The sequence below is a fragment of the Meles meles genome, chromosome 11 (genome assembly GCF_922984935.1).
Source record: "Meles meles chromosome 11, mMelMel3.1 paternal haplotype, whole genome shotgun sequence".
Classification (NCBI taxonomy): domain Eukaryota; kingdom Metazoa; phylum Chordata; class Mammalia; order Carnivora; family Mustelidae; genus Meles; species Meles meles.
In genome coordinates, this window is record NC_060076.1 from 93,033,793 (window position 1) to 93,047,579 (window position 13,787).

At 46.0% G+C, this 13,787-nt stretch overlaps 1 protein-coding gene across 2 annotated transcripts in view; it reads left to right on the forward strand.

Annotated features, from left to right (window-relative positions):
• The first annotated feature begins 554 nt into the window (after nt 1-554).
• Nucleotides 555-13,787, forward strand: part of RCL1 (RNA terminal phosphate cyclase like 1) — a 64,036-nt gene continuing 50,803 nt past the window's right edge. The window contains exon 1 of one of the 2 annotated variants that reach the window (XM_046022886.1): nt 555-880. In XM_046022886.1, coding sequence (XP_045878842.1) covers nt 745-880 — 136 coding nt within the window. In that variant the 5' untranslated portion in view covers nt 555-744. Of the gene's footprint in view, nt 881-3,987; nt 4,008-13,787 lie in introns of those variants that run through there. The other variant, XM_046022889.1, reaches the window with a different exon arrangement.

Below are 13,787 nucleotides of genomic sequence, written 5' to 3' on the forward strand. Positions count from 1 at the left end.
TGTTCCTCGCGTCTTTCCTCCCGTGTAAGGCGGGAATGGGTGCACCTCGCGGGATTGCAGCTGGGAGCGAGGGGACCGCGCAGGGTGCGCGCTCAGCACGGAGTCCGCAACAGGGTAACGAGCCAATCCCGTCTTCTCCCATCAGGAAAAAGGCGGGGGGAGATAGTACCACGTACATCCAGGGTTTGCCTTAAGTACTGACGCTAATACCGCGCATGTGTAGGCACCAACCGCAGCCCGTCGCCCTCCCGGACCCCACGCGTGGAGAGAACGCACAGAGACTGTCCCGGAAGGGGAGCTCCCGCGCTTGGCTCCCGAGCTGCCCCCAGCACGCGCTCCCTCCCGCCGCGCGCTGTTGCCGGGGCCCAAGCACCGCCTCACTCCAGCGCGGGCCAATGGCGGCGCGGCCCGGGTACCGCCCAGCTCCAGCGCGAGCCAATAGTGACATCTCACGGACACCGCCCTGATCCTGCGCGGACCAATAGCGGCGAGACCTGGCGCGGTAGCTTTCCCCGGTCGGGTGGGGAGGCGGGGAGACGGCTACCGACTCCGCCCCTCTCCCCTCTGACCCGGTGTCTTGTCTCTCCGTCTTCCTGTTCCAAACCACGTGGACGCGCCGGGGGCTGCGGGGCTACGGTAGAGACCCCGGGTCACCGACGCCGCTGTTGCCGCCGCCGCCGGGGTCGCGACCCCCGCGTCCGTCCGAAGTCGCCGGTCGCCCGCGCCTTTGCGGAGGGCGCGCACATGGCGACCCAGGCGCACTGCCTCAGCTACGCGGGCTGCAACTTCTTGCGCCAGCGACTGGTCCTGTCCACCTTGAGTGGGCGCCCCGTCAAAATCCGAAAGATTCGGGCCAGAGACGACAACCCGGGCCTCCGAGGTAACTCGGGGCGGGCAGTGCGCGGGGTGGGCGCGGGGGCCGCCGGGGTGCGGCGCGGATGCCCTGGGGGCGGCGCGCGGGGAGCTTGCGCGTCCCGCGGGCGCGCCGGGGAGGCCGAGCGCTGCGTCGCCCCCACAACCGAACGCGCCCGGGGTTGAGGCGGGAGGCGGGGTCGGGCCCGAGGGGTGTGCTCTGCTGCGCGCGGTGCTGGCGTCGCCGGGGCGTCGCTAGTAAACAGCTACACGTTTTCCAGCGCTACGTGTTGCAACAAATTCCAGGCATCGCCCCCTCGCCTGCCTTCAGTCCCTCTTGCTCATGCCGTGAGCCTCTCAAAGGATAAAGGCACTTTGCTGGACCGAAATGTGGCGATTGGGCAGATAGAAGATGGAGAGAGAATTGTAGAGAGAAGTACCCCTGGTTGGTTCCGTGCCCTGTCCCCAAAACACGTCTCTGAAGCCGCTGCCCCCTCGGACATCGACTGTCTCTGTCCCCATGATTTCTCAGCTGCCCGCACACCTCTCCCTGGGTGTGAATTAAAGAAAAAATATCAAAATTCTTGTTTGTTTTTAGCCGTAACTGGGATGTGCGCAGGACAGAAGCTTTGGGATGTTTTTTTTTTCATTAAATCATACGTTTAGTTGCCTTGACTTCAGTTACATTTGGTGACAAGCGTTAAACTACAGCTTTCCAAGCTTTGCCCGACAAAGGTGGATTGATGAAAAAATAGGCCCTGTTTAAACTCACATCGAGTTAAGTGGTGCTGATTTTAAACTGGTCCTCTGAAATGAGACGTATGCATTGGAAAGCTTCTGTCTGGTTATCCCAAATGGGGAGATTCACTGGAAGCAAATATGGAAAGACCTACTGCAAGTGGAAGGAGAGGGTTTGTGGTTGGTCTTGGAAGCTTTGTCGGTCCTGTTGAAGTGTTTACCTTGCCCCCGAGTTCTGTACTAGGTGGCTGGCCCATTTCATCATCTGTCTGAATGCATGTTCTAGAGGTTACATCTCAGCCTCTCTTGAATGGTGATTGGTTGCCCATAAAGGGAAAATGCTATGTCATTGATGGAGATAGCCAGTTAGGAAAGAAAGACCCTCCATACTTGGTGACCGTGGGAAGGGCTTGTGTTGGTACATGATTCTTCTCCCTACCTCTCAAACACTGAGGAAGGTCAGGAGGGACGCCTAGCATGATGTCTGCCGGGTGCTCTCCACATTGTCCTTATTCTGAACTGGCTTGGGCAGAGCAGTTGCTTGATTGCTCTGCTCTGTGGCATTCTCATTCAGCTCTCCCCTTCACCTCCAGTTTACTGTAGAGAATTTGCCATTAGCTAGATACGGTTAAGACAGGCTTCTACCTCTGTGAACGGTGGGCATAGGTTTTTGTTTTTTGTTTTTTTTAAGATTTATTTACTTATTTTTTTGACAGACAGATCACAAGCAGGCGGCGGGGAGGGGGGGGAGCAGGCTCCCTGCTAAGCAGAGAGCCCGATGCGATGCGGGGCTCCATCCCAGGACCCTGGGATCATGACCTGAGCCGAAGGCAGACGCTTGGGGCGCCTGGATGGCTCAGTGGGTTAAAGCCTCTGCCTTCGGCTCGGGTCATGATCCCAGGGTCCTGGGATCAAGCCCTGCATCAGGCTCTCTGCTTGGCAGGGAGCCTTGCTTCCCTTCCTCTCTCTGCCTGCCTCTCTGCCTACTTGTGATCTCTGTCTGTCAAATAAATAAATAAAATCCTTAAAAAAAAAGGAAGGCAGAGGCTTAACCCACTGAGCCATCCCGGTGCCCCTGGGCATAGGTTTTTTTGGTTGTTTTTTTTTTTTTTTAAAGCAATATAAGTACTTTGGCCTGGAAACCTGGGATTTCTGTGGGAAATTTAGTGCTTGTAAGATACAGTTTAGTGTTTGTCTTTTGACAGGTGGTCTCCAGACTAATATTTAATGTTCGGAAGGATGCTTCACCACCACCACCCACCCTCCCAACCCCGCCGTCCACTGTTTGTGAACATCTCTTCACTGCCACACACGCAAACTCTCATTTCTCCCAAGAGGGCTTGGCTGCTTGGCACTTCCCTGAAAGGATGCCAGGCTCCACTGCGTGGGGGAGGTTGTGCTTGTTGGCAGATTGTGTTGGTATTTCATGGGAAGCACTACGTGAAGCATTATTTCCCTTACCTTACTAATACACCACGGGGTGAAAAACAGAGGCTCCTGATTTAGATCTTCTTGTGCTGGTTTCAAGTCCTTAGAAATCTTGTAGGTGTTCGCTTAATTTCTTCAAGAGGGTGACCTGGGTGGCTCAGATGATTAAGTGTCTCCCCTTGGCTTGGGTCATGATCCCAGGGTCCTGGGATCGAGTCCTGCAGTAGGCTCCCTGCTCAGCAGGGAACCTGCTTCTCCCTCTGCCTGCGGCTCTTTCCCCTGCTTGTGCGCGCTCTCTCTCTGACAAATAAAATCTTAAAAAAAAATTTCTTCAAGAGCAAACAGAGATATTTGTATGCATATATATGCATTTATAGTTATATATACACGTATGTGTATGTACATATATACATAAACACACATACATGTTTATGTGTATAAATCCATGTAGCTCCTGCTACATGGTATGTGGTCATAGTCAAGTGAGCCCTTGGTAGTTTGTTTGAAGATGTAGCCAGGGGGTGTGCTGCCAGTCCTCTCTCCCTTTCTGACTCAGATTCTGAGAATTGGAAAAAAACTCAGAGCATATCCAATAAAATCTTCAGCTTAAGTATAAAAATTGCATCTCTCCAACGTGCTTGCTTATTCATCCCTCCTGGTGTGGGCTCTGGAGGGTGGGGGGTGTGGAGGCCTTTTGCCTCAGGGGCAGTGGTTCAGAAAAGGTTACTGAGCCCCAGTTTGTGCAAGCCTTTGTGGGACTGTAAACATGAGAAGTGGGTTGCCCCACTCCTGCCCCGCTTTCTGAAGGAAGTGCTTGAGAGAGTAGCTTGAGCAACGTCCAGTAGCAAGAGCTGAGTGTTGCAGAGGGACTCCACGGACTTAGGGCAGAGGCTTCCCGGGGCTTAGGAAGGAAGACTTTCTGGGTCTGCTTCTGGTCTGGACGGATACCGTGGTGGCTGCAGAATCACTGTTGCTGAAAGGAACAACTAGTAAGTCAAAGAGTTCTTTATTTATTACGTTGAAGTAAAATCCTTGATTTGTTGTGGTTGTAGTAGCTTGGTGGTTTTGAGCTTGGTCTCAGAGTTAGACCTTGGTTTGAGTCTTGGTTCTGCTTTTGCTATTAGCTCCTGGACCTTGGGCAATTCTTTAACATTTCTGAGCCTCAGGGTTTTTGTCTAAAGCGAGGACAACATTACCAACTTCACTGGGTTATTGTAAAGATTAAATGAAATAATACTTAAAGTGCACAGAACAGTGCCGGGCTTGTGGGGAAAAATAAATGATAGCTGGTTTGGGAGTGCCTGGGTGAACCATTTGGTTAAATGTTCGACTCTTGATTTCGGCTCAGGTCACGATCTCAGGGTTCTGAGATTGAGTCCGCGGCAGGCTCAGCGCTTAGCAGGGAGTTTTCTTCCTCCCCTGCCCACCTTGTGCAATGTCTCTCTCTCATATAAAAAATAGATAAATCTTTTCAAAAATAATGTTATTAACTGGTTTTGTTATTTTTTTAACTTTATAAAAAAAGATTTTGTTTGTCAGAGAAAGAGAGAGGGAGCACAAGCAGGGGAAGCAGCAGGCAGAGCAGGCAGAGGGGAAGCAGGCTCCCCGCTGAACAAGGAGCCCGACGCGGGACTCATCCCAGGACCCTGGGTCTTGACCTGAGCTGAAGACAGATGCTTAACTGACTGAGCCACACAGGTGCCCCGGTTCCTGCTTTTATATGGAAACTTCACATATTTAAAGAGATTTATGCCTTCTTTTTGTCCTCTCTTTTCAGTCTAAAGTTTTCCTTTTGGGTGATGTCTTCCAAATATTTGTGTGTATTATGTATAATGTAGTGGTTTTCAGCCAGGGCAGTTCTGCTCCCCACGGGGACATTTGGCAGTTTTTGGAGATATTTTTGGTTGTTAAAACTGGGAGCCTGCTCCTGGCATCTTCATCTTGTGGGTAGAGCCCAAGGTTACCATAAAACATCCTGTAGTGCACCAGACAACTCCCTCACACAAAGACTAGTGTCCAGAATGTCAACAGCGTGGATGTTGAAACCCCCGGCATATGAGACTTAATTATTATGTGTTTTCTTTTCTTTCCCCGTATCTCTAGCAGTTGGGAATAGTGTATGGACCAAGAAAGCTACACAGGGATTCAGAAGGGGATGAGACGCAAGTCAGACTCTGTGACTTCAGGCAAAAAAGCCAATCTCATGACCTGAGCCGATGGCAGAGGCTTTAACCCACTGAGCCACCCACGCACCCCTGTGCAAGAGTTTTAATAGGGTTTAATCTCCAGGCAGCCTCTTTCCCTTAAGGTCAGCAGGTAGGGCTTAAAATTCCAGCCCACTAATGACTTGGTGTTTCTGGTGACCAGCCCCATCCTGACATTGTGTAGGGACCCCATCCGAAGTCACCTCATCAGCATAAATTCCAGTGTAATCGCAAGGGGCTTCTTAGGAATAAATTTTAGGAGACCCTCCTATTATTTTGGAACTTCCAAGGGTTTTAGGAGCTCTGTGCCAGAAATTGGGGACAAGGGCCAAATAAGTTTCTTACTATACTGCATGGATGCACCTATATTTTGTTTTAATCTGGCTTGAGACTCAGAGTTACTGATCAGTAACTAGAGTTGGGGAAGCCTGATGACTCTACTAAGGATAGTCGATTGAATATTGTCTCGTGGATTGGGAACCTGCCCTCTTGTGCCTCTGTTGACTGTTAGTTTGCTGACACATGTTGATTATTGGGTGCCCAAAATGAGATACTCCTCTTTGAAAAACAAATGCCGGGAATCCTAATTGTCTGCCTTCAGATATACTGTTGCTTGGAAGCTATAAAATACTATTCCAGATGGAACCGTGCACTTTTTTTTTTTTTTTAAGTAAGCCTTAAATTTTGATAGAGTTGTGGATTCACATGAAGTTGTAATAAATAATACTGAGAAAGCCTGTCTACACTTCAGACAATCCCCTCCCCCACATTGGAACATCTGGAAAAACTGTAGTAAAATGTCACAGCCAGGAAACGGACCGGGATGAGAGTGAAGGTAGTGAGCACTTCCGTTACCACGAGGCTTCCTCAGTTTGCCCTTTCTCAGCCACACCATCGTCTTCCTCACACCACCAGCTCTGTAACCCTCGGCAATCGCTAATCTGTTCTCCGTTCCTATATGTATAGGAATGACATAATTCCCATTCAGGACATAATTGACATAATATAGGAATGACATAATTCCTATTCTTATTCATAATGTCATTCCTATATAGGAATGACATAATTTTGTCATTCAAAGAATATAAGTGGAATCGTATAGTAAGTAACCTTTTGCGGTGGATGTTTCTCACTCAACATGATCTTCTGAAGATCTCAGTTTTTCTCAGGTTATTTCCTTTTTATTGCTGAACAGTATCCTATGGGTATGAAAGTATTACAGTTTTTTTAACCATTCACCTGTTGAAAGACATCTGGATTGTTTCCAGTTTTTTGGCCATTATGAATAAAGCTGCTGTAAACATTTGTGTACAGGTTTTTATGTGAACATAAGTCTTTTCCTGGGATAAATGCCCAGGAGTATAGGCGCTGGGCTGTATGGAGTTTGAATACTTAGGAAATTGCCAAAGTGTTTTCCAGCGTGGCCTTACCATTTTATATTCCCACCAGCAATGTGTAAGTGATTCAGGTTCTCCACACCCTTGCCAGAATTTGGTGTTGTCACTATTTTTTCCCTAAGGGCTTTAAAATGTGTTACTTCTTCTAAAATCAACATTTTACTAACTTGGCTAAGCCTGTGCAGCTGGTGGCACTGAGGCACCCTCCTGGCCTCTGGCCCTGCCGACCAGCTGCAGAGTCTGCTGGGCTGTTTCTGGATGAGTCCCAAGGTTATTGGCTAACAGGCAGCAGCTCAAGGTTACTGTCCTACCCCTGTCCCCACGAGAGGTCACAGTTTGGAAAAGCCCCATCTTGATAACACTTTCTTGTAGAATGTGATATTCTCGGATTGGGGGGATGGGCTGAAATTTCCTTGGTTGCTGCCAGGGGTGGGTGATGCTATCAGTGTGAAGGCCACTGATGGCCTTCAGAAAGAAGAGGTGAACTACCACTGGAACACTGGTTGAGTGTGGTCTGGGTTCAGAGGAGGATCAGGAAACTCAGGAGTGCCCTCCTGTCCCCCCGGGAGAGGACGGAGCCCACGGCCCACTGTGCTCTGAGTAGCATTCCTCACACACCTGGGACACCGCAAGGAGCTTCAGGCCAGACAAGGCAGCTGCCACACCGGCACCTGCACCGCTGGGGGCTGGGACCGTGCCAGGACGGTGCCCACGGCAGCCCGGGCCTGACCTGAGTGGCCGGGGGCGCAGGAAGCATAGACAAGCCACAACTGGGGGACGCAGGCCTCAGGCTGCAGCAGATGGCTGTCACTGGAGGAGCCCGAGGAGCCCGAGTAGGATGTTCACGTTGAGAGGCAGGAGGAAGGACTCCACGAAGGACCGGTCCCAGGCTAGGGGGTGCCTCCTCTGGGCTTGCAGCCTCTGTGCTTTGTGCTGCCCCTGGGCTCCTTGTGCCCTCCCACCGCTGTGCTCAGGGTTTCTAGTTTTAGCTGTCCTGATTGTACTGTCTTATTTCATTTGCATATCCCTAATGGCTGATGAAGGCAGGCCAGCATCCTTCCCTCTGCCTGCTTGCCATCAGCACCACCTCCTCTGACATCTTTTATTCATTGCCTACTAGGATTGTGTTTAAGCTTAACTTTAGAGAGTTCTTTATGTGTTCTGGTCCTTACGTGTCAGACATGTGGATGGCTGATATTGCATCCCACACTAAAGCTTGTCTTTTCTTTTTTCTCTCTCTCTTTCTTTTAAGTAAGCTCCATGCCCAAGGTGCGGCTCGAACTCGTGACCCTGAAATCGGGAGTCACCTGCTCTACCAGCTGAGCCAGCCAGGCTGGGCCCCCAGTCTTGTTCCCTTAACGTGGTCTTTTGAAGAGCAAGAGATTACACTTTTAACGAAATAGAATTTATCAGATTTGTCTTTTATGGCTTGTGCTTTTGGTGTTGAGTCTAAGATCTCTTTGCCTAGTTTTAGATTTTGAAGATTTTCAGTGGTGTTTTCCGAAGGTGTTAGAGTTTCACATTGGACTTTGTATGACTGCTCCATCACCATTTCTTGAAAGGCCATTTCTTCCATCGAATTGCTTTGTACCTTTGTAAAAAAAATCAGTTGGGCATATTTGTGTGGGTCTCTTCCTGGGACCTTTCTTTGGTTCCCCTGATCCATATGTCTGTCCCCTTGCCAGTACCACAGACTTGATTATTGCAGCTATAATTGTGTAGACTCATACCTTCAGCTTTATTCTTACTTTTCATGATTGTTTTAGCTGTCCTGGTTCCTTCGCCTTTCCGTATAAGTTTTAGAATATTCTTGTCTTTATCGAAACAAAATTCTTAAGATTTTGACAGGAACTGTGTTAAACCTATATGTGAATTTGGGGAGAATGGTCATCTTTACTGAGTCCTCCAAGCCATAAACATAATAGGTATCTCCATTTATTTGGATCTTCTTTGCTTTCTTTCACCAGCATTGTGTAGTTTCCAGCGTACAAGTCCTGTAAACACTTTGTTAGATTTACACGTGAATATTTTACTTTTTCTAGCATTTGTCAGTGGTATACTATTGTTAATGTCGGTCTCCAATGCTAGAGTATAGAAATACAGTTCATTTTTGGGAAGATGTTTATCCTCCACCTATGCTGAATTTATCTGTTAGCTCTAGGTGCCTTTTTGTACATTCTTTGGGATTCTCTATGTAGATAATCACGTCATTTGTAAAAAGGAATAGTATTTTCTTCTTTCTAAACTTTATATCTTGTATTCCCTTCTCCTTGCCACCTTGGCTAGAACAAACTGCCCTGCCTTGTTCCTTCCCTTAGGGAGAAAGTGTACAGCGTTTTGGTGCTAAGTGTAATGTTAGCTGTATGTTGTTGTTTTTTTTTTTTTTCCCCCAGATGCTTTCATCAATGAGAAAGTTCCCTTCTATTCCTATTTGTCTTATTTTTTAGGTATTTCTCTAAAGAAATTAAAATCACATTGTGTATATTTAAAATTTTTTCCTTAATATAAGCATTTCCTCATGTAATTAAATAATTATTTAAAAATTTTAAAAAATATTTTATTTATTTGACAGAGAGAGACACAGCAAGAGAGGGAACACAAGCAGTGGGAGAGGGAGGACCAGGGAGCCCTATGCAGGGCTCCATCCCAGAACCCCAGGATCATGACCTGAGCCGAAGGCAGACGATTAACCGGATGAACCACCCAGGCACCCCTATTTTAAAATATATTTAATGTCTTTATAGTATCATAAGGATCTTTCACAGGCTATTTAATGAGAGCAGTTTTCTTTGCTATTTAAATTGTGTTACAGTGTCTTTATTTGTATTTTTTCTAATATAAATTTCATGTATTTTAAAAAACACCCATGGTGTGAAAATCAGAGGGAATAAAAAGGGTTTACAAAGTGTGTCTTTGTCTCTTTCCCATCCTCCCTTTCCCGTGAAGCAGTCAGTGTTACTAGTTTGTTGCGTTTCCTCCCAGGGCTCTTTTTTCCCACAAACAAGCAAATACAGGGGCGCCTCAGTGGGTCAGTCAGTTAAGTGTCTGCCTTTGGCTCAGGTCATGATCCCAGAGTCCTGGGATCGAGCCCCACGTCGTGCACCCAACTCAGCAGGGAGTCTGCTTCTCCCTCTGCCCCTCCTGCCACTTTTGCTTGCTCTCTCACTCTCAAATAAATAAAATCCTTAAAAAAAAGAAAATACATATGCACATTTTTCTTTTTCACACAAATGGCCCTTAGCATCTTACTTTTAATTTCACTCAACATATCATGGAGGTAACTTATATCAGTACATAAGAATTCTCCTCATTAATTTTAAGGCTACAAATTGTTCTGATGTACATCTAGTATATGTACATCTAACATTTATATGTGACATGTATATATTAGAGATTTATTTTAGCACACTTAATGTTTCTAGATACCGAAATTGTTATGATACTTTGAAGCTAAAAATGTATTGATTGAGATTTGCTCCATGTTTAAAAGTGTAGGTCTTGGGGCGCCTGGGTAGTTCATTCATTAAGTGTCTGCCTTCGGCTCAGGTCATGATCCCAGGGTCCTGGGATGGAGCCCTACATCGGGATCTCTGCCCAGTGGGAAGCCTGCTTCTCCCTTTCCCACTCCCACTCTCCCTGCTTGTGTTTCCTTCTCCTGCTGTGTCTCTGTCAAATAAATAAATAAAATCTTAAAAAAAAAAAAAGTGGGGGCGCCTGGGTGGCTCAGTGGGTTAAAGCCTCTGCCTTTGGCTCAGGTCATGATCCCAGGGTCCTGGGATCGAGCCCTGCATCGGGCTCTCTGCTCAGCAGGGAGCCTGCTTCCTTCTCTCTCTGCCTGCCTCTCTGCCTACTTGTGATCTCTGTCTGTCAAATAAATAAAATCTTAAAAAAAAAAAAGTGTAGGTCTTTAGCTTGTATTCTTTCCTTCACTGCCCTTTTTTGAGATATAGTTTGCCTTTCTTAGTGAAGAATGGGTCAGGTGTTGAGTTACAGAGGGGATGAACTCACTTCTTGGGGGGCTGTGGAGGAAAATGCATTAGACATTTAAGGAGGCAGTATTTAAGGAATTCTCAGATTGAAGGGCCTAATAGTATAAAATGCTAAAACATGTTAAATACAGTATCATAAAAAATGCATGAAACATAAAAAAAGTGCATAAAGGATTATAAAATGAACAGCCATGTGACCCCATCCAAGTCAGGAAGTAGAACACTGTTGTACCCTACGGGGCCTCCTCTGGCTACAGCTCTCTCCTCTGCCCCTACTGGTAGCCACTTTCCTGACCAGTACAGTATTTGTGTTGATTGTCTTTATAGCTTTATGACCCAATTATGTATTCCTCAACAGTGCAGTAAAATTGTGCCTGGTTTTGGATGTTTTCTCCTGGTGTTTTTAGATAATCTGACCTTCTGTGTCCCCAAGAGTGGTCTTGAGGAGGAAGAGTCCCAGAGGATGTGTGGGAAGTGAAGGGGTAAGGAATCCACACATCTTGTCTTTTTTTTTTTTTTTTAAAGATTTTATTTCTTTATTTGACAGACAGATCACAAGTAGGCAGAGAGGCAGGCAGAGAGAGAGAGAGGAGGAAGCAGGCTCCCTGCTGAGCAGAGAGCCCGATGCAGGGCTGGATCCCAGGACCCCGGGATCATGACCTGAGCCGAAGGCAGAGGCTTTAACCCACTGAGCCACCCAGGCGCCCCCACACATCTTGTCTTAATGAAGTTCAGGGACATCAGTCTTACTATATTATTAGGTGAACTTGAAATCTTTTTCATACCATGCGATGGAGCTGTATCTTCACTGTTGCCAGAATTCTGGAACTAGCTCTGGTTGGTTCTTTGAAATACTGCTTCTGAATCACCCATTTGCTGTGACCAGGGGATGGTCCAGCCTGGAGTTCTCTTTATGTGTCCATTACATTCCTGCTGTGTTCCTCTGCTAGGCATTTTTAACTAATTGTGTTCGTGCTTAAGTGCCCCTGTGGATTGCAGAAGAAAAAAATTCTAACATTCTTTCTTTTTGTTTTGTTTCGTTTCTTTCCTAAACTGTAAAAGGTATAGAGTTTAGTCATGGAATTTATTCATAAATGTCCATTCCTCTCTCCCTTTAGCCACTACAAAAGCTTGAGCAAGTCGAGAGTTTTCCTTTTTTTGTGCAGAGCCCATTACATTAACTAGAGAGATAGGTGGAAAGTGGCACTGTGGTCTGAATCATGCCTGTTTTTTTTAAATTTTTTATTTTTTTAATTAACATATAATGTATTATTAGCCCCAGGGATACAAGTCTGTGAATCACCAGGTTTACACACTTCACAGCACTCACCATAGCACATACCCTCCCCAGTGTCCATAACCCAACCACCCTCTCTCTACCCCCTTCCCCCCAGCAACCCTCAGTTTGTTTTGTGACACTAAGAGTCTCTTACGGTTTGTCTCCCTCCCAACCCCATCCTGTTTCATTTCTTCCTTCCCTACCTCCCAAACCCCCCATGTTGCCTCTCAAATTCCTCATATCAGGGAGATCATATGATAATTGTCATTCTCTGATGGACTTATTTTGCTCAGCATAATGCTCTCTAGTTCCATCCACATCATTGCAAATGGCAAGGTTTCATTTCTTTTGATGGCTGCATAGTATTCCATTGTATATATATACCACATCTTCTTTATCCATTCATCTGTTGTTGGACATCTAGGTTCTTTCCATAGTTTGGCTATTGTGGACATTGCTGTTATAAACATTTGGGTGCATGTGCCCCTTCAGATGACTACATTTGTATCTTTAGGGTAAATAACCCAGCAGTGTGATTGCTGGGTCGTAGGGTAGCTCTATTTTCAACTTTTTGAGGAACCTCCATGCTGTTTTACAGAGTGGTTGCATCAGCTTGCATTCCCACCAACAATGTAGGAGGGTTCCCCTTTCTCTGCATCCTCGCCAGTGTCTGTCGTTTCAGACTTGTTAATTTTAGCCATTCTGACTGGCGTGAGGTGGTATCTCATTGTGGTTTTGATTTGTATTTCCCTGTTGCCGAGTGATGTGGAGCACTTTTTCATGTGTCTATTGGTCATCTAGATGTCTTCTTTGCAGAAATGTCTGTTCATGTCCTCTGCCCATTTCTTGATTGGATTGTTTGTTCTTTGGGTGTTGAGTGTGATAAGTTCTTTATAGATTTTGGATACTAGCCATTTATCTGATATCTCATTTGCATTCTGAGATATCTGTGATATCTCATGTGCATTCTCCCATTCTGTGACTTGTCTTTTGGTTTTGTTGACTGTTTCCTTTGCTGTGCAAAAGCTTTTGATCTTGATGTAGTCCCAATAGTTCATTTTTGCCCTTGCTTCCCTTGCCTTTGGCGATGTTCCTAGGAAGAAGTTGCTGCGGCTGAAGTCAAAGAGGTTGCTGCCTATGTCCTCCTCAAGGATTTTGATGGATTCCTTTCACATATTGAGGTCTTTCATCCATTCTGAGTCCATTTTTGTGTGTGGTATAAGGAAATGGTCCAGTTTCATTTTTCTGCATGTGGCTGTCCAATTTTCCCAACATCTTTTGTTGAAGAGACTGTCTTTATTCCATTGGACATTCTTTCCTGCTTTGTCGAAGATTAGTTGACCACAGAGTTGAGGGTCTATTTCTGGGTTCTCTATTCTGTTCCATTGATCTTTGTGTCTGTTTTTGTGCCAGTACCATACTGTCTTGATGAAGACAGTTTTGTAATAGAGCTTGAAGTCTGGAATTGTGATGCCACCAACTTTGGCTTTCTTTTTCAACATTCCTCTGACTTTTTGAGGTCTTTTCTGGTTCCATATCAATTTTAGGATCATTTGTTCCATTTCTTTGAAAAAAATGGATGGGATTTTGATAGGGATTGCATTAAATGTGTATATTGCTTTAGGTAGCATAGGCATTTTCACAATATTTGTTCTTCCAATCCATGAGCATGGAACATTTTTCCATTTCTTTGTGTCTTCCTCTGTTTCATTCATGAGTACTTTATAGTTTTCTGAGTACAGATTCTTTGCCTTTGGTTAGGTTTGTGCCTAGGTATCTTATGGTTTTGGGTGCAATTGTAAATGGGGTCAACTTCTTAATTTCTCTTTCTTCTGTCTTGTTATTGGTGTATAGAAATGCAACTGATTTCTGTGCATTGATTTTATATCTGACACTTTAC